This window comes from Odontesthes bonariensis, chromosome 8 (genome assembly GCF_027942865.1).
Source record: "Odontesthes bonariensis isolate fOdoBon6 chromosome 8, fOdoBon6.hap1, whole genome shotgun sequence".
NCBI classification, from domain to species: Eukaryota; Metazoa; Chordata; class Actinopteri; order Atheriniformes; family Atherinopsidae; genus Odontesthes; species Odontesthes bonariensis.
Window position 1 is genome coordinate 14,144,246 of NC_134513.1, and position 26,045 is coordinate 14,170,290.

The window sequence follows — 26,045 nt, forward strand, 5'->3', positions numbered from 1 at the left end:
AGTTTAAGTGAATGAACTAAACCTCTCAGCTTTCCACCATGCTTACAGTGACTGAGCGAAAATATTAATATGAAGTTACCATGTTTGCTTTGTATGCTACAATGATATGTTCACAGTGTCCGCTAAGGTCTTGATGTTTAACATATATTCTCCAAATGTGCCTACATGTTGATGTTCAACAAGTATGACATCAAATTATTTTCACTTAGCATTATCACAAGAATAAAATTATCACTACAGCAGTGCTAAAATGTTCATGTTTAGCAAATATTACATTATTTATCTGGCAGACGCTTTTATCCAAAGCAGCTCAAAAGGGAAAAACACATTACCTGTGTTGACATGGACCACTTCTAATCAGGTTATCAGTCCTGTTAAGAGTGAAAATGTGTTTTTCACGGCGAACACATTCAACACGGAAGTAAGGTGAGTCAAAACGTTTCTGTGAGGTAGAAACTTGGTGGCAGCCAAACTTAACTGGTCCGAAAATATTACAACGGTTACGGAGTGTTGAACATGCTGCCTAAGTTTGGTTCCTGAATGGGGCACACAGTAAACTTATCTGTTCTGGTCCACCTATTTATATACTGAGAGTTCCTTACAAAGCAAAAAAAAAAAAAATAAGAAGAAGAAGACAAGCAAGGAATAAAAACAAAAATGTAAAGAAATTTTAAAGAATGACAACACTGAACAAAAAAATCAACCTAAATAACAGGGGGAAATGTATTAAAACAGAAATAAAACAACACAAAAATGTTAGAATTAGAATTTAAAAGGTCCCAAAATATTCATAATAACTAGTGCGCGCAAAGTTTTTTCTTTAAAAAAAAGTGCTTTAGGTTTGCTCTTTACAGGGAGGCTGTCTGCATCTCGTAACAGACTCAACTGGTTCCACAAGAGAGGCAACTCAAAACTGAAAGCCCCTGGAAATTCTGGGAAGTCTGCAGTCTGAACACAGAGTTCTTGTGGGCTTGTTGGGGAGTTTATGATTAATATTGTAAACATTGTATTTAAATTTCACAAAAAGAGGGCATAATTGGGGGAATCTGATGTCTCCTGAGAGTACCAGTCAGTACAGCTGAAAGATTATTTGGACACCCAACTAACAGTGCATTGCAGTAGTCCAAACTATTTTTTTCATGTAAACATAGCTACTGAGGGCGATGTGGGGCTTTGGTATCTTGCCCAACAATACTTCATACTTGGAAAGTTTGGGATTGAACCAATAAAAAAAACATTCTTCCTCTTGAGCCACAGTCACCTACACATACCCTCAACATCTTTCCTCAATATAGAAACATGTTTACTGTATTTTGGCAGTGTTCACGGTGACAATACTAACATGAAGTAGAAAAAGTACTGATTCATGTATACTTTAACCACCTTTTTGCATGCTCGTTCATAGTTCCATGATATAACAGATAAAGGTGTATATTTGCTTAGCATGCTAATATGGTCACCAAGACAAAGCTAACAGGTGTATATTTTGTTTTCGCTTATTGTCTTCTAGCTTTCAACTTAATTAGTCACAGTTCTAAACTATTACTTATTCAGCAGGTAAAAGGTAAACATCTTTGCTTACTAACACGTTCCACATATATTCACTGAGATTGGTAGCGTGCTCATATTAACAAAGCTAACAGTGATGTTTAGCAACAAGTTTTGTATAACATGCTAACATCTCTATCACGACATCGTTTAAATGTTTGTGCCTAATGTTTATTTGATAGTATGTCTCATTCTCCAAAAAGATTCACAATAACAATGCTAGTATCTTAATATTAAGCATATAATCTCTAATAATTATTCTAAAATGGTCACAGTAACAGTGCTATAATATTTGTTTAGCTTATGTTTACCTATATTTGTTAGCACCCTAACATAATCTAATACAATGCTAACATATTGGTGTTAGCATGCTAATATGCTCTTTTGTGTTCAGCCAATATATGCAACCATTTGTTCCAAACACAAAGCACAACTGAATCAAAGGACTGGATGGACATGTCGCCAAATAATGGTGGACTACAAAGAAAAATCTAACCGCAGAAACAACGAACAAATGCTACTACTTCATGGCAATCCGTCTATTGATCACAAACTGGAAACATCAAATATGTTTGGGCATCAAATGCCCAAAGAATATAACCCTGTCTGACTTTTTTGCTAAATAAACCAACTCTCACATGACTGTGATATTTCTCAATCAGTGGTTAAGCCAAACATTCTGAGGCTGACTGTGGACTTTCCTAAATTAGCGACACCCTGTCATCGAAATGTGACGCATCACATCTCTCCTCAGTAGATGTTCTGGAATTTTCTGTGTTTGTTAGCAGATGGAGCAGTTTACCATCTGGCAGCATTTTAGGCCTTCACGTCTGTTCTCAGGCAAACATTGAGATGAAACTCAGACTGGAACTAGCGCACACCACAGAACTTGAGTTTGTGTAATGAGCAGGTTCATATCATGTTTCTTTGTGTTAATCTGAAACTGTTAGTCATGTGTGATGTCTGAGGAATGGTCTGAAAACGGACACTTATCAGATCAAGCACGAATTTGTTTCAGGTGTTTCGTACAATAGACTCGCTGTGCGTTGTGTTCGTGGTTTAAAACTGTACTTACTGAAAGGTCAGCAAGAACGTACACTTCCTCCATCTGATCCACTTTATTATACTTTATAAAACTCTAATTATACAGACGTCAGTGAAGACGATTAAGTTTAGTTTTTTGTCCCACCCTATCAAACTTTTGGTGAATATAATTACTTCATTACAATAATTAGCATCAGTGTTAATGAAAAAGCATGGCAGACAGTTGAGAAGTGTGACACGTTTTCTTTCTTTGTGTTGTTCATGTCAGAACACATTTTTGCTTTATCATTGCTACTTGTTTCACTTTCAGTTTGGGTTCCAAATGTTGTTTGCCCTGAGGCGGCGAGAAATAAATGAGTCATACATTTGACATAAAGGATCACGAGGTGGCTGTATGATTTGTGATGTGTATATATATATATATACATATACATATATATATATATATATTTAAATCTAAAAGTAAAAAATGTGTGGAACGCCACATTAAACGTTAGCTTTTATATTTTTGAATGGGTTTAATCGAAAAGAATACACACAGAAATCATTGTGAACACAAAACATAAGTCAGATTGAATAAACCAATATGCACTTAATATACAAATGTGTTGTTTTACACAATGCCGCTGATAAATTTTAAGATGCTGCCAGGGACAGTTATTTAAAATTCGTCACTTAATAGGACATAACCACGCTGTCAATATAAACTTCTGCGACATCCCACCTTTATAGTTTTCAAAGCCCTTTAATCAATCTCTACATAAGATCTGTAATTTCATTCTGGATAAAATTGTGTCTTACTTTAAGTGTCGTTGGGAAAATGTGATAATTGTTGGAGGATTTTTCAAAGTGGAAAGAACATATGAATAAAAAAAAGAATATCACGTAACAAACTTAATCCCATTACTTGCTCAATTTTATTTACACGATTGGAAATTTTCTAAACAAAACCTCTCTTTTTGGTTGTTTAAGGAACTTTACATGAAGACTACTATTAGTATTTAATCATAATATTCTTTCCTATTTTTTGACCAAATATATTTATTTGATTGGTTTATTTCTCATAAACCCCTCTGTCAACACAATTGCACCGTATTCTTTTACGTGAATGTTCATACGGCCAAATGTACCTTAGTCGTCATAGTAGCCACGCCTCTGGCGTATAAATTACGTCTGACGTAAACGTCAGCTGAATGTTTGCTCGCGGATCGACGTAAAGTGCTGGAGACAGCGAGAAGATTTGAACGAGGAAGTACAATACTGCAATTAAAACTACAAATTTTCAACTTGTCACCGCCAGCAGTGTAAGTATCCTTGTTTTTAAGTCTTTTGATATTTTATTTAAGACTCATTTGAAAGTCAGTTGAAAGGGCGCCGTTGAGAATTTCAACCCGCCGTATAAAAACTATCAAAAGTTTAACCTGCCGATATTTCGACGCTGTCCAAAACCTTCATTCACAGTAATGGTGTTCGTAAACAAACTTTTTTAATGGTCAGCTTTTTTAAGTTGTAACTTTCTTGCTGTGCTGTGTCGCGTATTTAGGAAAGTAGCTGGCTGTCATCTCTTATAGATAACTTGCGATACGTCTCGACATGATCGGCGTCAACGCTTAATTTAATTAGGCTAAACAAAAGAAACACGAGCCAAACTGACTTGAAACGAGCGTAAAAGTTATCACTTTTACGCTAATATGAAGAAAATAAAATTTTAACTTGATTTTATGGCTTTAATTTTTTAATTTTTTTTTTTTTTTTTTTTTAGATTTAGAAGCATAAGAGGGAAGCTTTTATAGTTTGCTTCCGATTCCCGAATTAAAGGGATGGACATATTGTGCAATTTCACTGCTTTTTACGCAAGATGATCGCATTAGTTTGGGTCCTGTTGTATGAAATTCACAATAGTTTCTACTGCTTGCCAATCTGTACCCTCTGTAGAATAACTTCGGTTCAGATGTGAGCAGTCTTAACTATTGTGGATGTCTTCCAGGGTGACCAGTATGCCAAAAAAAGCAGTGAAATGGCCCTTTTCTGCATTTTCACAACTCCCAAGCGAGGTATTAATGAATCTACAGCCTCTGTAGAATAATTTAGTTTTGATTGGACCAATCGAAATGAGTTGGGTTTTCTTTAGAAAAAGCCCTTTGTGCCCATTCCTTTCATTCACAAATCGGAAGCCAACTGTATTTTTAAGAGTTTCGGTGTTCAGAATACAAACTGTACAAAATGAACACTTTGTGGTTGAGCTGAAAAAACTAATTAAATGAAAGTCTCTTTAATATAATATGAATCAGCAGCCTTAAGTGATTATTTGAATGACTTATCAGGTAAGAAATTGTCTTTTTTTTTCTTTGCTGCTTTTGTTTAATTATCATTTCAAATGTAATCACTTAACGTCCCAGCAGTTAATTTATTTGTCAGTCTTGGGGGTTGGGGGGGAAGTAGTAACCTATTTGACATCTTATATCTGACCAAATTAGGCATTTAAACGTGTTGTGTTTGAGACATGTACTTAAAGTGAGCTAATTTACAGCTTATACACTGAGGGAAAGTTTCTGAATGTTCTTTGTTGCTCCTTTGAGGGCTGCAGACAATTAGAGATGTCTCAGTTTGCGCCTCAATGTCTTGTTTCTCCATTCAAAGGTTTAGATTCTCTCCATCCCGGGAAATCACAAGTGGAAATTAGAAATTAAGGCTGTTTATTCGAAAGTCTACTCAGGCAAAACCAGAGAAATGAACTGCACATTTAAGTGCAAATGTCCCTGAGAGTTAATCACTTTTCTTTTTTTCTCAAGGCTATAAACCAAAATGGCAAACGGGCAAGTGGAAATCCACGACCCCATCTCCAACCACGGCAGCCGCACACACGTCGCTAACTCTGAGCCTAAAACCACCTCGAACACAGACAATATGGAGGACTCGGTGGAGTTCAGAATCTTGATGGCCTACGCAAAGAGGAGACGGTCAAAAAAGGAAGTTGAAGCGCCTCCACAGCGCAGCCCGGTTGCATTAGTCGAGACGAACGGAACAACTCCATCTCCAACGAAGACTGAAACAGAGGAAGCACAAGATGGAAGTAGGACGCGGGGGAGGAAGAGCGTGAAGAAGAAGGGATGGAAACGCCTGGCGCTTATTTTCAAATGTGTCAAACCTCAGACAGAAAACGAAGATGAACAAGAGCCAGAACAAAAGCCAAAACATGTGGAACAAGGGGATGAAAATCTACATTTTCCTGAAAATGGTGAGTATCTAGTTACTGTACCGCTAAGGAAAAAAAAAAAAAAAAAAACTCTTATTGAATGTTGAGACAATGATTTTGAGTGAACCGTTGTTTTTTATTTTTTACAAAAAATCAGTCGGTAGCATACATCACCACAGCAGAAAAGGTATGGTTTTTAATCATGATCAAACATGTTCAATCCACTGTGAGAAATGACCAGAACAAGGAAAACTAATGCATCAAAATATCACTTAAGAGATGCAGGAGTTTGACATTTGTGGCAAAAGCCAATTAGTCAACAGTCAGATTTTGCGACGATTACAGAAAAGCATCCTTACACTTAGACAAACTCAAACATGCATAAGCTGGAGAGATCATGCCGTAGCTCCGTTTTTATAGGAAGATAAAAAGAAACAAAGCGAGAGGACCCAACAGGATGTTATCTGAAGTCAACGGCAACGGTCCAAAAAAAAAACAAAAAAAGTGATTAAAGAAGCCAGAAATGGTCACACTCTTTGGTATAAAAGTTGCTTGAAACAACGGGTATCTTTATCTATCTGGTGATAGACGGAATATTCTATGAACATGAGGATGTTGGGGGTTTGGACGTTATCTCACAAACAACTTCGAGATGTTTCACAGTTTAATTGGCTAAAGCTGAGTTGTAATGCTGGAAAGAAAATGGTGGGCGGCGGTCTGATTTTCTTCCAAACAAATCGTTTCAATCACACTCATGATCAGACGCACCAAAACTAGACTTACTTGATCTACAGGGAGGCCTCGTATTCCACCTGCCTGAGACGTTTTTCATTACTCATCCTGGGAATATGTATTGATTCCTGTTTTTTCTTTTCCGTCTCTCTCCAGATTTGGTTAAAGGTGAAGATAAGCTTGAAAAGGTGGCGGGCGAGCTGGCGGGGATTGCCGACGAAATACAGTTTTTTCCTCCAGATGTGGAGACGGACTCTGAGGACGGTGAGTTTTTTTTTTTTTTTTTTTTTTTTTCAGTGCGGCTTGGTCGCACAGCTTTTGAAATCGGCGGTTTCAGTACGATGAGCAGCTCAGATTTCCTGTTTGAGGTCTATTTGTGTCCACAAAAATGTCACATGCGAATGAGAAGAATTTGCACAGAGGTGTCGGTGGAAGAAGTCGAGGTCGACGAGCTTAAAATGAGGCAAAAAATAAATAAATTAGATCATCGCAGCAGATGGAAATGTTATTGCTCAAACTTTGAACCGCTGTGGTTTTTGGTTGTGATTTCTAGTTTTATGTTTTCTTAGATGATGTGGAGAAGATCATTGGTCTGCTGCTGAGGGAGTCCGGAGACAGACTGAACGAAAGGGTAAGGAACCCGTTTCTGATCACGTCCGGGAGTTTATGGCTAACGTGTGGAAGTTGTTTATTACCCATTTATATTGCATAACGATGTTTCCGACTGGATTGAATAATCCACACACACCCATACTCGGTCATATCAGGCAGATCCAGGGTTCACGGATCAAATTCTTTTTACAGCTTGTGATAACATTTTTTAGATTATTCCTCGGTGCAGAAGCAGTTCTGCTCTGAATGTCTCGTCTACTGTGTGAAGGCATCCGTTTCCTTGTTTTGTTTTTTTTTAAAACGCTAAACTGAACATGTTTGTCGTGTCCACCCGCAGATGATGGAAGCCAAAATATCCCCAGAACTTTTCTTCGACTACAGCTTCTATAGGACGCTAATGAACACCTTCCTGACGAGGATAGGCTTCAGGAGCGCCAACGCTGACGATCTGGGACCGCAGGCATCACCCAAAACTCAGATTGCCGTCACTTGTGAGGTCAGAACAAGCCTTTTTTTTTTTTCCGTTTTCAACTTGCAGAGTGAATAATGTATTTATTTTAACATGAAACTGACAAGATATGAAAGTCATCCCTGTAGAACAGCAGCGATACTAAATGACTATTTCATTCAGATTTCGACAAAGCTAGAAAAATGTTAAACTTTATTTACAACTTGATACAATGACCTCAAGACATTGTATCAAGTTGTAAATAAAGTTTAACACTTTTTCTGTAGAAGTGGAAAGTCTGATATACTGAACAGATTAGCTCAGGATTTGATGTCCCATTCAAAATGAAAGTAAGTGCACAGTATTTTAAATGTATATTTTGGCTGAACTTTTTTTTTTTTTTTCCTCCTTCAGATCACCAGTCGTCTCTCAGCAGTCTACTCGCCGCCCACGAGCCACCTGCTTCACCATGGAGCCCGATACCTGCAGGACTATTACTCTGCCTGGGCGCAGCAGCAGGGTGGATACGTACGTGTATCTCTGTGTAACCGGAGGATTGACCAATGATGATTGTAAAAGCGAAAATGACTAAAATGCTCTCCTCTTTAACTCACAGGAGGCAACCATTGAAAGCGAGGAGGACGAAGTTGAGTGATCAGCGGCTTATGGTTTTCGCGGCTCTGCGGCTCCCCCTACAGGCCAGCGGTGAAACCTGCTCCCTCTGGACTCATCATGCCTCAAAACCTTTTTATGTACAAGATGATGTTAGTTGGTGTGAAAAAGTGAATCAGAATTGGAATATATTTTTTTTAATTTTTTGTGTTTTACATGTACTTAAAACACAAGAGATCTGATTCGGGTTTTTTTTTTTAATTGCCAATAATTGAAGGTACTAATTTAGGTATTTATTAGACTTACAGGGACCATAAACCGAAGAAGAAAATGTCTGTCTTTGTGATCAAAATGTTATTTCATCACCTGAAAACTGAAAAATTGTATATTGATGGGATTTTTCTTTTTAGATTTTTTTTCCGCCAATAGTTTGGTTGAAAGTGTCGTATTGTGGAGCACTTGCACTTTTACTGGGAAATGTAATACTCGGACTGCTCCGATGTGTTGCCTTGTGTGTAACATGTATGTAAAAAGCATTTCATACGAAGCTGTTCGTTTGTAGATGATTTATTTAATCATTTTCACTGCCAACAATGAAGTATTTGTCCCACAAAAACGCTTGAGTGAAAGACTCCAATGTTAACTCTCAGGTTATACAAAGTATTGTGCAAAAGCATTGAGCCACCCCTCGTTTTGTTATGTTGCCTGAGAAACGGTTGCGACAGTTTACTGAAACATTCAAATATGAGTGTAAATAGGGCAAAAACTGCACGTGCAATAGCACTTTCAGATACTGCTCATCTGCAGTAGATGGTTTTTGTTAGGCCTGCCACTTCTTTTGTCCTCCACTTGTCCATTTTCCTCAAATGTTTTAAGGATACACTGCACATCAGGCTGAGAAATGCCAAGTTTTCAGCTTTGGGGATCACCTCGTCTATGAATCCGGATATTCTTTGGCATGTTATTTGTAGATGCAACTGAAGAAATGGGAATGTCATGCATTTCTGTGACAGGCTTCTAGAATTCAAGGTAAACACAAACTTGCGCTAAAGAAAAATAAATAAAAAAGGACCAGATTCAGTGAGTAATTCCCTATATAACTCCCTATATAGATCAGTGAGCAGTGCTGACCAACATATCATTGGGATCATCAGGTGGGAACCTCCTTTCATCAGTGTTTCGTCTAGTTTGAAATAAAAGTACCTAAAAATGGTAAGGAATTGGGTCCCTTTTTATGCTTGATCTAGTCATAGGTTAAGTGTTCAGTGACTCATTGAAAATTCTTCACCAACAAAGACGGGATTGAAAATGAGTGGAAAAAAGCAGCAAAGAAAATCATTGAAAACCTGGAGAAACTATTGTTTAGTGTATGTGAAAAACAATCGGATCAAAGCCGAGAAATCTGTGCCTTAAAATCCCTCATCTCCAAAGTTTGACCTTGTGTCCTGTACAATGGAAAACTGTATTTAAGTGTCAACGCCACCACCTTGTGGACAAACGAGGAACTGCAACGTGTGATGGAGCTCAACCGCAATTACGAATCCAGCTCAAAATTAAAATCATATATTAAGAATTCCTTTTAAAAAAAAACAGATAAATAAAATATCCCCTTTATTCAAAACGAGGTGGAGCACAGACATCCTTTGAGATGCGGTTTTCGGAGAGTGCATCTTAGAAGCAACAAGTAAAAGTGAAATAACAGTGAGAGCTGTGTTGGAGTGAAATGGACCCGAAAGTAACTTTAAGTCGACTTTTGGGGTGTGTTACTTTGGGGCGGGTGAGGAGAAAGTTTATATGTACACCTACGTAAACAAAGCGTGTCTTGCCGTTTGAAATGAGATCCAACCCGTTCTCCGGCAGCTCGCCTCCAACCGCCTCAACCTGCTCTCCGACAACGCACGCGGCACCTGTAGCAGGAGGCGGCTCGTGCCTCTGTGTCCTCACCCGGAGCTGAGACTGACTTGTCTTCCGCTGCTTTATTCACCTTGGCTCAGCGGAGCATGAAGGCTGCGTCATGTTTAACGTCGCCCACCGCTCCCGTAAATACTCCCCCACGCGCTCTGAGGTCAAGGACGACTCTCCGTTAACCGCGCGAGCGTTTCACAGCAGCCTGTCCCCGCCGACGAGCCCACTCAGCGAGGCGACGTGGCCGCCGCCGGGCACTAAGATGCGGATCTCCAAAAGCAACAAGGGCGCGGCGGTGGTCAAAGCCGTCCGGCGGCATCCGTCTCCTCCGCCGACCAGTCTGGAGAGTCTCGGGGCGGCCTGGGGCGAGAGGGGGCACCCAGAGGTGAACCAGCGGAGCCCTGAGAGGAGAGACGAAGCAGAGGCTGCCGGGAACGGCTCGGAAGGACCCGAGGGAGCGCCACCCCGCTGCAGGAAGAAGGGGTTCCGAGCCCCGGATGTGAGGACCATCTTCTCCCCCACAGAGAGGGACCCAAGGGTGATGGAGGAGTTCGGGGAGGGACACATCTTCGTGCAGATGGCGGAGGGCGCTTGGTGCGACGTGTGCTGCTCCTACATCTTCCAGCAAGGCTTAACCTGTGCAGGTGAGAGGCTGTGAGCGCGGTGGGCTCATTCTCACTGTAGTGTGACACTGTGTTGCCCAAAGTTTTTCACTCAGTTCTGTGTCAGATTGTTTTTTTTTTTCCCTAAAGGACTTTGAATTTATCCACCAAAATGTGTGAAATGGGTATTTTCTTTCTGATGGTTCCTTCTCAGATCTTCCCATTAGGAAGCAGTGCTCTGTTGGATCATTTTTTTTTACAATGATTCTATAACCATTAAGGGGGATGAGCAGGATATGATGTGAAAGCAGATCAGAGGTGTTATCAAAGTATGCCAAACTAAACAGAGAGTGGGTAATTTTTTCCTTAAAAATATGGGATTTCACGCTTTACTTTCAAATACACGAGATGGTGTCGATTCAGAGATTTTCAGGACCAAAATGGACTGTTTTCAAGGTGGAAAAAGAACAACATTTACATTGAACTTGAAAGTACTGGACGTCAGTATACTCCACCAGAGTTACTCACCAGGCTCCATAACGTGTTGAAGGGAAGATCCCAGTTTGTGGCAAATATCAAAGTTATATACGTTCAATCATAAATATTGGGATTTAAAAAAAAAAAAAAAACACACCTCTGTTGTTAAAATTACAGCAACAGCCTTTGAGGAGTTCAAACTCTTTTTGTACTTATTAACCTGCTCTCTTTGTCAGAGCTAGGACGCTTAATCAGTGACTGACTGGAGGGGAAATGTATTACTATTCAGCTAAGCGTTTAAGGCAAAGGTACCAAAACACACCGTGAATGTAAAGATTCGCCTTTCTTTCAGTTTCTTAGCGTTACTGTGAATGTGTTCGTGGACTAAAACAATCATTTTGAAGACGCCACCTTGGGCACCAGGAAACATCTGAGCAAATGAGTCATCAGAAACATACTGAACAGATCATTAGCTGCGGCCCTTGTTTTGTTTATGGCAGCATACTTCTGAATGGAGTATGTATGTGACAGGAGTTCCGGAAAAAACGCTTTGAACCCTATTGGTGATAGGCAGGGCTCAGAAATGTTTAGCGGCCGGAATGCTGGCGGCATGCAGACGGACAGGTTCGAGTTGAAGAGAAACGAGTTTATAAGACTCCTCGAGTACAAAGCTTTAACTTCCCTCCGCGACAAACAACAGAAAGAGGAAGCTCAGAAATAATGCTTTTCTTCCCCGTACATTGGGCTCCTTATGCGGTCGCCGTGCTGCTTTAATGGTGCCGAAACTTTCATTTTGAGTGCTTTCCCTTGACTAATTGGAGTTTGTCACTCAGCACAGACACATACCAACTCTCAGGCATGGCAGTGGGAGGGTGATGATATGGGCTTGTTTTGCCACCTGGCAGTCATTGATTCGACCATGAACTTGTCTGTGTACCAAAGTATTCTGGAGTCAAGTGTGAGGCCATCTGTGCGACAGCTAAAACTGGGATCCCAAGCTCGACAGATTGGCTGAAAAAGAAAATAATCATTTTTCCTGATGAATAAAGACTTTGGAACTGAAAGCGGGGGGTTCTTTCTTTTTTACTTGACTGTGACGTTGAACCAAAAGGCTGAAGAAAGGCCAAGAAATACTAAACAAGCCGGCTCTCCTCTCGGCCGTTGTGCATTTAGCCCTCTAACTTCATTACATTTGCAGACAGCTCGCCTGCACAGTGTGCTCTTTGTTTCCTGCTCGTTTTACCAGCAGGCTGATGGAGTTTATGTGTGTGCGTTGAGCCCGAGCTCGGCCTGATGTTGCTTATCATTTCTAAGGCATCTTTGCAGCTGATTGCTCTGAAGGACCCATAGCAAAGGGAGTGACCGTCCTGCTGAGGAAAAAAAAGAACAAAGAAATGACAAACTTTTATGTGCAGTATGGCTCTGGAGGACGGCTCTGCATCGGTCACTGGTTCACTTATTAAGCACACAGAAACAGTCACTGATTAGCCAGGAGCAGCAGTTTAATGCAGCTGAAAACTGATTTCTCATGCAAAGCCGGCTGCAAAAAAAAGCTGAAATTGCTCCGGTTTATATAACACAGCCGTTCACATTGCAAGGACAGAGAGCTCGAACACATCTGTTATTTCACCTCTGCGTACCAACAAAAGTCGAGTTAGTCAGGCGTTTCCGAAGGTGAACGATATCCCTAAGTGCATTTTGATCCGAAACTTAACGGGCAATTAACTGGAGCTGTTGAGCGATTCTCTTTTTCTTTACAACCAGATCTAAATAACACATTTGTGTCCACGAAACGTGCACGGACGTGCATTTGCACATTTACATTAGACGGTACAAGGGAGAAGAAAGCTTTGTCGACGTTGTTGTCGGGCCTGCGGTGAGCACGCTGTGAGCAGTGAGCATGGCGGTACTGTTTGTCATTTCTCTGCTCACTTAACAGCCAAGTCCTGCACAGAATCACGTTACAGTCGTTAGTGTTGCTATAGAAATAACTCCCACAGACTAATCAGTTACTGAAGTTCCGGGCTTGTCTTGTGGACGTGAAGATCTGGGTGACCTATACATTTCCAACTTTTAAAGTGGGATCACCTGAAGGGCAGGGGAGTTTTTTTTATGCCCACGGCCTGTGCTCAAACAGATTTACTGAATTCCATGCATGCCTTGATTTAATGCTATAGGGTCGTGACGGCGATAATGACGATAAGCAAGCACTCATTTTCGAGTTCACCTTTACCACCTTGTGATCTTGAGAAACCAACGCTCCTTTTTCCTCATGATAACAGGTTAAATAGATTGACCGACATCCATCATGTGAAGAAAAGAAAAAAAAGACATCCTGGAACATTCTGTAGATGTGGTTCCAGCTTATATCAAACACAATGAACAATGAAGAAATTAAAGGTATACCAGAAAACATCTTAAATCTGAGGATTACAAAGAGCAGAATTCGTTTTGATGTATAAGAAAACAAGGTTCGATGCAAAGACCTTTAGTTTTGTTCAGCCAGCTATGTGTCCTGACCTGAAATACCGTTCAAAACCTTCAGAGGGAGCCGCCACCTTAAAAGAGCTGGAAGGTACAGCAGTGTTTGTGTCTGAGTGGGTCAGCTGACTCTCCACCTGTGGGTCTCTTGTTCTTTGTCTCTTTCTCACGAGCCAAAGTAACAGAAACCTGCATACAGAGCAGGAGATCGTTGCCTGCTTGGCTTTAAAGTTGCATTAGAGTGTGTGCGCTCTTGTCTGCCCTCTCTCATTTGCAGGGAGAGAAAAAAACATTCATCAAATCCTAAGTGACTCGGGACCTTTTCCCGCCGACACCCTCGCCGCATATGTCTGTGTAAATACAAATAGATGTGTTTTTGATATTAAGAAGGCTCGAAAAATGCCGTCAGAGAGTCGGCGGAGGGTTTCACATCACAGAGGGTCATTTAGAGCCTCTCCGAGAAATACTGAAGCTGATTGTCTAAACCTCTTCTGTAGAGTCTGCCTTCTCTGGCTTTGTGTGCGTGTCAGCTGCCATCCTCTTGTTTGTTCAGTCGCTCTGACAGTTTGGCTCCAGAAGACACACTTAACCTGTGGCAGCTAATGACACACACCCACATGAATGGCCCAGACACAAATGGGAGGCTGCGTCTGCGAGGAGAGGAATCATTGCAGAGGAAACCGCAGACTGAGAGGCGTCGCGGATGAACGCAAAGGATGATTTTGTGGTCGAAGTTAGAGACTAAAAGGTCGGAGCGGTGTGACTGAGAGACACGACGCTGTTGCACGATGGGGTTTGGCGAAGATATTGGCAAAAGCGTGAGGAGGATGTCCAGGTTTTTCTGTCGCTTTCCAAAACTGATGCGGCGCTCTGGACGTCTGGAAGTCAGCTTGCTGTGGGGAAACTCCGGTGAGTTTAAAGTCTCCAAGTGGACATTTAGAAGGCAGAGAAATCCCGTCGCAACCCAGCTCTTTCTTCTCTGTTTCCTGCCGTGGAAACCTTTGTCATCAACGGTTTACTGTAAGCTTAGCTGAGATCTCTGGTAACGTGAAACAAATACCAGTGACTGGTTAAAAAGCAGTACAAACCGATGTGCTGACCCAAAGTTATTCGCTTCCAGGACTGCGTGTCTTTATTTGTGCGTGCGTGAGTATGTTGGGGTTGTGGCTTTATCCTTGTCTCAAGTTTTTGAGCATACAAAGAAATGCCCGAGCACATGTTCGGACTAGCAGACACAAAGAAAGAAACGACAGATGGCTGCTGTATTCAACACACACCTGTCCTCGCACACACCTGTCTTTGTCTGCTAACCCCTGCAGGAGTATTTGCAGGCAAACTCATCTCAAACTGTCATCAAATGTTTGGATTTCTAGCTGGCTACTGTGTTCAGATAAGCCCCGTGTGTGTGTTTCACATTTCCTGGTTCGAGTGCTTCTCGTTGACGTGTCAACAACATTTGAATCCCCCTTGTAAAGCGACCAAAGGGCTGAAATTCCCTCGCTCAAGTTAAACTGAGATTTGGAGGCCATTCGTTCAATTCACAGCAACGGAATATATAGTACAGGATTTTTAGGCAAACAAACAAGACGGCGCACGACTAAGCTCAAAAGACGATTAAAGAAAATGAATGTTCAAGCAAACGGAGATCAATACTCGGCACCCACTGTACAGCCCTGTGGATGTAAGAACAACTCGGTCATCAGCCACATCATAGACAAAGGCCCATTTTGGGGTTATCCATCATATCTTAACTGAATTTTTCATTGATACCAATGTAGCGACCCTGTAACAATATCACATTTATATTTGCCAGAGGACGGGCACTTTTATCCAGTTCAGTGCTCCTTTTAATCTGTATATTATGAGCGTGAAGATAACCAAAGTGTGAGTCTGCGCCGCAGGCGGAATGTGAATCACAGCAGCTGAGGCAAAGAGAGGTCGTATCATGACACCTCTGAGCAAATGGACACAGCAGAGGGAGGATTCAGCTTGCGATGCACTAAATCAGGTCGGGCCTCTGTAAACACGGGCCTACGGGGGCCCGTAGCCCACACACATCATTTGAGATCAACTCTTTACACTATAGCTGAGTATAAATATTCGTGACGTATACAGGACAGACGTTGCACAAAGCCACTGTGACATCAGCTCCTTGTTTATGGACTTTTGAATCTTTAAGTTCTTTTGAGACTGGATTAAATTAGTCTTTAATAGAACAAACTCATTAATAAAGTGTTAAAACGAGAAGTGAATGAGTCATTTTCTCACAGATTTCTGTACAAACCGACTTTATTTATGCACTCTCGCTCGTCCCTCTCCGCTGGCCATTAGGTAAAGTACACACCGCCAAGAGGATATCCCAAACATTATGTCCACAGAGTCCTGGATCCACTGCCGAGGCCAAAAGTTTGTGTCTGAGTGGGTGTTTCGGCAGGCGAGCGTTAGAGGAGCTGAAGCCTCATTGTCCTGTCTCTCTGCACACACAGACTCGATTAGAGAGCCCGTGCTAAAAAATATTTCACGCACATGAGAAAAAAGCTGTCGAGTCTGATCGGTTTGTGGTGTGTAGTTTCTTGTCGGTTTGGGTTTTGTACCTTGTGCTTCCTGCCTTAGCATCACGTTTTTAGTTGTATAAATAAAGTCCTACTTTTGTCGACCTTCGCGCCTCCCTTCTGTCAGACCTGTGTTAAAGTCCGACTCCTTCTTCTCCTCTGACCATGGACTGTAACAGCATGTCGGAATGAGATTTTATTCATCATCAAATGAGTAATACTGCAGCAACAATACATTTTTTCCCCCCATAAAATCCAGTTTTGTCCAAAGTTGAATAAATTCTCAATGCCTCTTGTGGGAAAAAGAACAGAAGGGTCAGAGAGTTTGTGTGTGTGTGTGTGTGTGTGTGTGTGTGAGTGTGTGTGTGTGTGTGTGTGTGTGTGTGTGTGTGTGTGTGTGTCCAACTCTTCTGTACCAGGCTGATTGAGTCTGATCGATTTGTGGTGTCTGAGAGGGGCTTTTAACTCTGAGACGACTCTATGACTCCATGATAGAGAGGAAAACAGTGTGGAAAAAGCAGGGATATGTTACTAACTGTAAAAATGCTGCATTACAAATAAAAGTCACGTATTCAGTTTATTATAGTACATTGTTTTTGGCAAAACCTAAAGTACTAAAAATAAGGCTGCCCATTATCTACAGTGAGGTAATTGACTCTGGTGGTAATTACAGGAGGAATAAAGTGTGCTATGGTCACCATTTTTGTTTAGCATGTTAGCATGCTAACATTTCCTCATGAGGAGAAACCACTGAGTACAGCTAAAGCTAATGATCTGGTCTTTGGTCTTAAAGTCACACACCTCTGAAAATAAACAGGTTTTTAAGCTTGTTAGCGTCTCTGTAAGATGTTTTTGTGTTATAAGACATATGAGCAAACAGCTGTTGCTGTGACAGCTAGTAAAAGCCCCAGACTTTTCTCTTTTTCAACTGTAGTTTTGGGCTCTGAAACCAAACTTTTCACTTTTCACTCTTATATCACAATTCCTGGTAAGACAAGACAGTCTGAGAACAAGGTTTAGCCAATATTAGCATCGCATCACCAGCTGTTTACATTGTCAGGCCAAGGGCTCATTTCCTCCATTACTACTGTTGCGTTTATGAAACTGTTAAAAAGCGATAGAACGTAAATACAGGACCATAAATCCCATTCTGATACTTCTACTTGCATGTCACCTCAAATGATTTAGCTTTCTCTTCCTGAGAATAGCTCCTTGGTTTAAGCAGGCAAGTTGAGAGTTGTTCTAGTGGCAAAAACTGATAAGTTTTTAGGGGCTTAATGACTGCAGGAGTGGGACTCGAAACCAAAGTTATGGCAAATCTAGTTTTTGACTTGATGATGGCGCTAAATGGAAAGGAACCCCCCCCCCCATTATAACAAATCAAATTTCCTTTCAGAGCTACAAAAGTTTACCTGCGGGTGGCACCAAAATTACCAAAATCATTACGATTCATCCAACTATGAAAGACATTGTGAGGAGACGTGTCAAAGTGAGGTGCTTACTCATGCACCCTTTTCTCTTGTTTTTCTTTTGAATATCTTTTTCACTTGTAAAATAAACTCGGCGCATCATGACATATGGATGCAGAGGGCTCTTTGTGTCTTCCTCAGTGGATAAGGTTGATTGTCTACGGGGACTGAAACGGATGATTGGGTGAACGGATGGACAGGAAGCCGGGTAGTCAGACACGGCGTAGTCATAACAAGCTATGTAAGTGGGCAAAGAAAAACAGAGAGGAGAGAGGAGAGAGTGATTGTGGATGACTGAGTCAGCAGTCCTCTGTCCATCCCCCCCCCTCCTCTCCTGTCTCTGTATCCATCACATTGTGGCCTCCATTTGACTGTTAAATCACCCACTCAGCACAACAACACAGTGAGACAGGGAAACGTTGGAGAATGGCAGCAGCGCACATCTGAAGTCTGAGCAAAGGGGAAAAAAAGACTGCGCGGAGAGTTGAGAGCATGTTGCCGTGTGCGCCCGGCCATAATGTAAAGCGAGAGTGCTGAGCGGGTATGGGATGAAGATGGGAGATGGGAGCAGCCATGTGCAAACTGTCGGATAAAGTTGGACAGCATGTGAGGAGGAAGTCGTCAGGTAGGCTCGTGGGACTGAACGCTGCGCGTTTGTTAACATCTTGTCAGAGCGTCTCGGATTGTGTGATGTTTGTTCACTGACCGGATGTGACCAGAAACGCTCCGTCCTTCCCTCAGTTTAATTCATTTCATTAGTTAATGGTGCTGCTGGGCCGCGGCCAGCTTTGAAGCTTGAGTTTGCTTGTTTTGCTTGTTGTTACTGAGGTTTGGCATCCTGGATACATTGTACAAGTTAAAGCTGCAAACTAAGAATCAGTTTTCATGCTTTTTTTTTTGGGACATCATTTTTGTTAAAAAAAAAGCAGCAGTTTCAATCATCAAAATTTGAAAAGCTGTAACTGGATGATATTTGCTTGTTTTGTGTGATAAATGGCAAAAAATACCAAGTGAGTGAGTTGGTTCACGTATTTTTCTCTCTGGTTTTATCTAAGAAAAGTGTATTATCTTGTTTTTTGTTAAGTCTATAAATGTGTAAAGGGATTAACCTCGAAAACAATTCAGAACTGCGGGTTTTAGCCAAAGCTAAAAGTCTCTTGTGCTGTTGTTGCTCCTTTCTGGCGCTCAGTGTTTTCAGTGTTGCCCCCTGACTCAACGTTTTCCAGTCCATGCCCTTGTTTTCATGTCCCATAACGTTTGCCCATACATATAATAGATCAGAGAACCGCTCATTTCAATCTTTAGTTTCTTGATTATGTGGCTTTTTTGAATGCGACAGTAATTTGGCTCAGAAGTCAGCTGTAATGTCAGCCAAGCTATACCGTAATGACAAGCTTACAAGCCAGCTCGAGTGATGCTCACCAGCCAATCATAAGGAGAACGAGACCGGTTCTCTTCCTAAAGAAAATGATCGCCTTTGAATCCTCTGCATTTTCATTTTAACACTAAAATAAAAGTCAATCCCTTTTTTCTCCAAACCTTTTTCGGCGTTCATATTTTTGCACAAGTGAAAATTTGCATGTTGTAGGTTTTAATTTGCAAGCCGGGAGCTCTGACCCCAACCGGCAGGCCCATATCAGATGAGTATTTGCATGTACGTTACAGTTTGCATACCCGTGCGGCTCTTTTACCATCACAGACAAAGCTTTCCTCCCTTTATCATTGATTTCCATCCATGTTACCTTTCTTTGTGAGGGAACTGATGCTCTGTATTTTCTCTGCAGGCTGTAAATATGCGTGCCACGCTGCCTGCCGGGATAAAGTTACACTCGACTGTCATCCTGCAGCGTCACCCGGCAGTCAGGACCGACTCAACAACAACAACACGCAGCTCCATGTGAGTACACAGTGCGCTCGAGGTGTGACGTCCATCTTGCGTTTATGTCAGCAGCTCTTCTTGGGAAACTCTTCGTGAAATGTTCTAATCCAAAAATCCACTTTTTTTTTGTGTGTGTGTGTCCAGTAACGTTTACAAGCCCCTCCGTCCCAAATAACCTCTGAGTAACTGAATGGGATTTTCCTATTTCTGCGCACCTTATAGGCTATTTTAGTCGACGTTGAAAAGCAGACTTTTGTTTAATTCTCAAGCCTGGACACAGCAACTCCAAATCAAAACACTTTACTTCATATACACACAGTATTGTTGATTCAATTTAAGTTTTGCACAAAAAAGAAACATGCTCCCAGACATGACGCCACGTTCTGTAGATGAGGAAATGCTGCATTAAAGTCTTCGCAATTTTACACTGAAGAGCATCCCTTGGAAATTGTTTGCAGTCACTGTTTTATGCAGATTGCTGAGCCTCTTTATTTCTGAGAGAATCGATCCTGCTGCTGCTTATTGAAGGTAAAAGGTGTTGCAAACATCAAAGCTGGTTCTGCATCGTTCAGGGGAGGAAAAAAAAAAAAGCGCGAGTATTGTGCATCACCACAAGATGGTACTGTAAGCCCAACACTTTTGGCTCCTGGAGTTTGACGTTTCACCTTGTCAGTTATAAGCAACATAGGTTGAGAAAAGGGCAACGGTATCCTGTTTAATCATTCACCCTCAGAATTATTACAATGACATGTCCCTCCTTAGCAGCGATGATATGGCTGCTGCACAGAAGGAAAGTCTCTGTTGCTATTATGTTGTTCTGTGATTTTTTTTCTGCAGAAAAATACTGGAAAAAGTGAGAAAAGTGTCATCAAAAAATGTTGTAAAGGCACAAATATATGAAATAATTGCAAATGACAGTTTTTGTAGCTGAACAGCCATGTGGGGAACGTTTCAGACGATGACCTTTTTCTGAGCCTGGATGTGTGTTTTCCCCCAATTCTGCTAAATTCCTCTCTGCTTCGACAGAATACTGAACCCCTGCTCGGCAAACACACACACACCCACGATACGTCACTCACCAAGAATGGAGTGTGTGTTAATTCCTCGAGGAGAGCTGAGTGTGCAGCGGTTCTGGTTCGGGTTTTTGAGCGTTTTTTTCCTTCGACCACACCGGTCGGCATTGACGCCACGCAACTGTTTCTCTGTAGCATTTCAGCAAAGTTGTGTTTGTGGCAGCTAGTTAAACAGTTACAAAGGCTGAGAATGAACTCCTTTATTGAGTCAAGGTTGGCGTCTGCATAAGGGACCTGCATGACCTCAATTTATACTTTTGAAGGGGTTCCACACAGAACTTTCTCATGGATGTTTTTTTTTTGGCTCATTAGCATCTAAGCTATCAGCATCACACGCGCCGTAATGTTAAGCCTAATTTTTCACTCCCATGTGTTTATGTGCTTAAAGAGAAACGGTTTCCTCCATACTAACTCCAATTCTGAAGTAAATTGTCACCGATTCATTTTGTACGTGTGCCAATGCCGGTTTGATTTTATCTCAGTGATCTTTCGACTGTTATCTTAAAGGTGAAACGTCCAGAATAAACTTGACATTTCGGCTTCAATCTTCAGTTTACGAAGCGTATTCCCAAAAGAGACTCTTAATCTCGGCTGAGACTCGTGCTGGTTAGGGAAGATAAGATAAGACAGACCTTTATCCGTCCCACAAGGGGAAATTCAAAACACTGATACGCATATATGTGGAAGTGTGTAAAGTGCACAGTGAATTGGAAAATTGCACTTTATGCGGTCTGTCACTGGGAGCAATGTTTATTAAAGTCATACAAGGAATGACCTTGACTTCATCTCCGTCACACACTTTGGGGGGGGGGGGGGGGGGGGGCAACTCAAAGCCTGTCAGCCTGTCACTGAAGGAGGAGGGGGTGGGAGTCACTGTCCATGATTGATAGCAGATTGCTAAAGGTTAGAGTTAAAAAAAACAAACTTGCCTCTCCTTATTCATTTGTCCAAACCTCGTTGGACAAATCAGTTGAAGACACAGCAGAGAAATAATCCAACAATTTAAATTTCTACTTCTGTCCTGAATTTTGTTTCAATTCAGCTCTGTATAATTACAGCTGAATCGAATTGACAGCCGATCTTTCCCTTTAGAACGCCAGCGAGAGTTGGCATTTTGTTTTTCGTCTCATCATGCCAGAATATATTATCATCCTGCAAACCAGCGTTGCACCTCCATGTTTCATCTCCACATCCCATCTGGCAGCTAAATATTTAAATGTCTCTGCGTGTCGTGGTTTTGGCTGCAGCTCGTGTCAACACTGATGTGGTTTTATTCTTGCAGGAGGAGGAGGATTAGCTCAGCACTTTTCACACCAGCACTGAACACATTAGCTCGCTAATAGTGCTGAGTAATGCTGAGCACACTGTTGTGGGTTCATGGGAGTCGGTCAATTCATAAGAATACGTCTTTCTGCGTGTGTGGTGAGGTTGGTATGTAGTTGCTGATGTGTGGCAGAGAGCAGTGGAAGCTCTAATGGGTGTTCCTAGTTTAATTTACCATATATATATATGTATATATATATATATATATATATATATATATATATATATATACGTGGGGATTTTTACAGAAGTGCAAAGGATTTTCTTAAAGCTGTTCGGTGAGGTAAATGACAGCCAGACGTGATTTTCGGGGATTCACTTTAGCTCTCTCTGTTTGTTTTCTCTGTTGCATTTGTCACAAATCCGATCAGATTCTTTCTGCGGCTGAAAATAAAGATTTTTCTTGCACAATATCCGCTTGTGGGTCTCCTCGTTTTCACACTGCCGAGTCAGCTTGTCTGTGTTTTGTGGTGGAGAAATTGTCAAGAGACTGAATGTCAGAGATGATAACATGATAACATGATGTGCAGCCATGTGTCGCAGCATGGTTTATTAGTTTTAATTCAGGTAATGGAAACCACCCTGATGCACATTTCCTATGAAGCAGCGTTCCAGATTCATTTGAAAACTGAATTTAAACACAGCTAATGTCTGTTTGCTCAAATGGGAATCAGAAAGTTAAACATTGCTAGATAAATAAGTATGAATGAAAAGTGATCTCTTAACTTACACAAGTGAAATAATATCATTCCAGTGCAGCTGCACCGATCAGTGTCAGTTTACCTGCCTCATAAAATCAACAGCAGTTATTTATGAATTACTTATAAAGTTGCAGCTTGTAACAATAGCACAGATTAAAATGAAAAGATTATGCTTAAATTAGTATCTTATAGCTTTACTTAATGAGTTATGTTTATATTTCCTTAGAATAAACCATTTATATCTACTCACAAAGCGGATCCATCTACGTGGGAGAACTTTCATTTTACTGCCATACAAGGCCCGCAGAACATCTACTGTTCAGAGGCCGACTAAGAAGAACATAGAGGAGGAATCAGGGGCTGCAGAGGCTGGTCTGTAAGAACTTTGAGGGTTCATATTTAAGAAATGAAGAATCATACTCATAACATAATGCACGGACAGGCCAATTCTGCGGGAATCAACCTTGTCGAAGTAGCAAAAATGTAAAGAGGCGAAGCAAAGCAAGAATAAATGTTGGCGTGAATCCTTTCAGATGGAAATCACTGACAAAGATCTTCCGAGGGACACAGAAGTTGTTTGTTTGTTTTTTTTTCCTCGACAGGCAGTTTTGCCTACTGATACAGCAAATGGCATTTGAGACGATTGGATGTTATCCCCAGTTTGACCACTAGATGTCAGTAATTGTTGTACACAGTTACTTGTTACTTAGTCAGATAATTATATCACTAATTAATCAGTCTAATACAGCATTCAACTGAAGGTAAAAAAAAAGTAAGTACACATCCTTGTTTTAGATATTTACATCCTGAAATCTCAGCAAAACAGTCTTTCAAACTATGCCAATATCATGTCGTAATCACGTAAATCGACTGTTTCTGTTCAATTTTGGTTGAAAAAAATCACAGATTTGATATCAGTCTGTTGCATTGTATTATGTTGGATCCGATTCCTGGGAATTGCTGGGTTGTAAATTTTATACATATAGAACATGTGCGTATATAATATTTGAAATAAGTCAATCAGCAGGGCTCTCTGTGGTAAGTGGACACCTGTCAACACGAGCCGATTTGCACGCACACGTGTGCGCACACCTGTGTATCAGGTTGCTGTGATCTCACAGGGCAGGGAGCCAGCTCACAGAGGCATTTACTCCACCAGTGTGTTAATGTTAGTGCAGGGAAGTCCTCTTGTTCTGTGAGTGTGGGTGTATTTATGTCTGGGACCATAATGTAGAATGCAAATGCACCCTTAAAATCCACGGACAACAAGTAGGAGAAAACTAATCACACACTGTTACCCTCAGCATCACTCCAATACCAGCCCAAGTTTGACGTCAGTCTAGGTTATAAAACCTTGTTAGACAAACCTCTGACTAATATTAAACTACTAACTGACTAACATGATCAACAGTCAATTGAATCAGCTGCCCTGAATGTGTAGCACGTGAAACGTGGACTTGAGAACCGCAGAACGCACCAGAATATACCTATTTGGTGCCGACTTAAAACCATTAAATCTATTATATATCTTATAAATTACCACAAGCTGTCATGAAACACATTATATCAAGTCTTGAATTAGAGCTATAGCTCGAGAACCATTTTGGCTTGTTCCTGTTTTTAGAGGTCCAAAGAGGTGAAAGTACTGAGAATTGCAGAAGAAAAAGCAAAAGAAATGTGAAAAGTCATGTTAAATCATCCCATTGTGTCAAATGTCAGTTTTATTTGGTCGCTGTACATGTTGGTTTTGTCGACATGAATATCAAACTGGTGAACATTTTAAAGTTATTGGATATTTTAGATCAGTGTTCTCAAGTAATATCCTTTATGTTTATTCATTAGAATAGTGGTAGAAATATCAGACAAAGTAGGAGTTTTGTTTTCTGATCAAACTTATAAGTGTCGAAACAATCTTAACTTCGTTATTCAATAAATCAGCAATACTTACCAAGCCACTTTACTTACTTTTTCCTTTTAGGTGGTGGGCATAGTGTTTATGTAGCCACCCCTGAGTGTCTGTACAGCATGTTACAGTCTTTTCCAGTAATGTGATTGGTTTAACTGAAGGGAGAGGCTGTAAATGAGTGTCAGGGCGAAAGGAGAGAATAAGGTCCAATTCCTGTCTGCTGGGAAAAACAAACACAGGCGAAGGAAAGGAAGCAAAGAGAAAATGAAGTCCGGATAGAGAGGAATGCTCATGCGTTTTCTCTTTGGCTTTAATAGAGGCTCGTTAACACCAGTGGGTCGAAATGGGTAATGATTATTCTGAGCCTGGGAGTGATTAAAGACCTCGTTGGCCTTTCAGGAAAACAACACAAAATAGCCGGAGTTGCTGTAGAGACGAACTGCAACACAAAGCACACATCTACCATCGCCTATTGAGTTGTTTTGTTAGCTGGCAGGGATATTATTGTGCTTTTATTTGAAAATCTAATGTTCGTAGTCAGTAGTGCCAACAATGATGAAAAGCATATTTTGCTTTTTTTTATGTGAGACCCTATTCAAACAAAGCTGCGACCGCTTGGGAGACCTCAGCTTACTTTATGGCCTATAATGTTGCGTTCCCGTCATGTTGGAGGGAATCTAATGTTTTTGAAAGTCTTGTTTACGACTTGAGTGTTCAGGTTTTGGCCAGTTGTGCATCTGTTAGTCTTGTGCAAGTGATTCTCACTTATTAGGCCGTTTTAGTATGTGGTCGTAAATTGGATACAAATCGGATTTTTTTGCAAAGCGACCTCTGTCTGTACGGTCAAAATGGAATTCATGCGACTTCTACGTGACTCTCGATCGACGTCCATCACATTTCTGTGCAGGTGGAAGTCACCACATGTCTGCGTCTGGACGTCTTTTTTTTTTTTTACGCATGCGTGTCGTGACTTCTTTGTTGTTTTTTGCGCATTCCCATCCGTTCACACACAAAATATGATATTGGCCACATTAAAGAGTAATGTGAGCAGGCCAACAAAAATTCAGATGTGAGCAGTAAATTGAGAAATTGAGCATTAAAGCCTGCAGTCTGAATGCAGTCTTAGACTGAAGCTGTTTCAATCAGTAGAAAGACGCTAATGTTTTCTTAGAAAACGCTGGTAGCTGTCCTAAGTGTGCTTTAAACAAATCCCATAATGCTGTGTTATTGTGTAAAGGTTAAAAATGCCTTGCTTGTTATAGGACTAGTTTTGTTAAATTTTGATATAGGCTATTGAGTTTCACAGATTAAGTTGTTATAGTTTTAAAATAAATCAAGTTCAGTCTACCTTCAATCTCTTGTCGTCATCGTGTCTGCATTTGCGTCCTTTTTCCCTCTTCTTCGACCCCCTATTATGAATTTTTCTCATTCAACAGTTTTATTTTAAAGAGTCCAGCCTAAAGAGATAGATGTTTCTATAAGTTA

General features: G+C 41.0%; 2 protein-coding genes across 2 annotated transcripts in view; both read left to right on the forward strand.

Annotated features, from left to right (window-relative positions):
• Positions 1–3,782: 3,782 nt before the first annotated feature.
• Positions 3,783–8,809, forward strand: LOC142385367 (uncharacterized). The gene is made up of 7 exons (XM_075471842.1): positions 3,783–3,896; positions 5,385–5,830; positions 6,677–6,784; positions 7,090–7,151; positions 7,470–7,628; positions 7,995–8,108; positions 8,197–8,809. Exons 2-7 carry the CDS (start codon positions 5,398–5,400, stop codon positions 8,233–8,235), a joined length of 915 nt encoding a protein of 304 aa, XP_075327957.1. The 5' UTR covers positions 3,783–3,896; positions 5,385–5,397; the 3' UTR covers positions 8,236–8,809.
• Positions 8,810–10,100: 1,291 nt separating this feature from the next.
• rassf3 (Ras association domain family member 3) overlaps positions 10,101–26,045 on the forward strand; it is a 61,611-nt gene continuing 45,666 nt past the window's right edge. The window contains exons 1-2 of the mRNA XM_075471843.1: positions 10,101–10,741; positions 19,463–19,575. Coding sequence (XP_075327958.1) covers positions 10,207–10,741; positions 19,463–19,575 — 648 coding nt within the window. The 5' untranslated portion in view covers positions 10,101–10,206. The remainder of the gene's footprint in view (positions 10,742–19,462; positions 19,576–26,045) is intronic.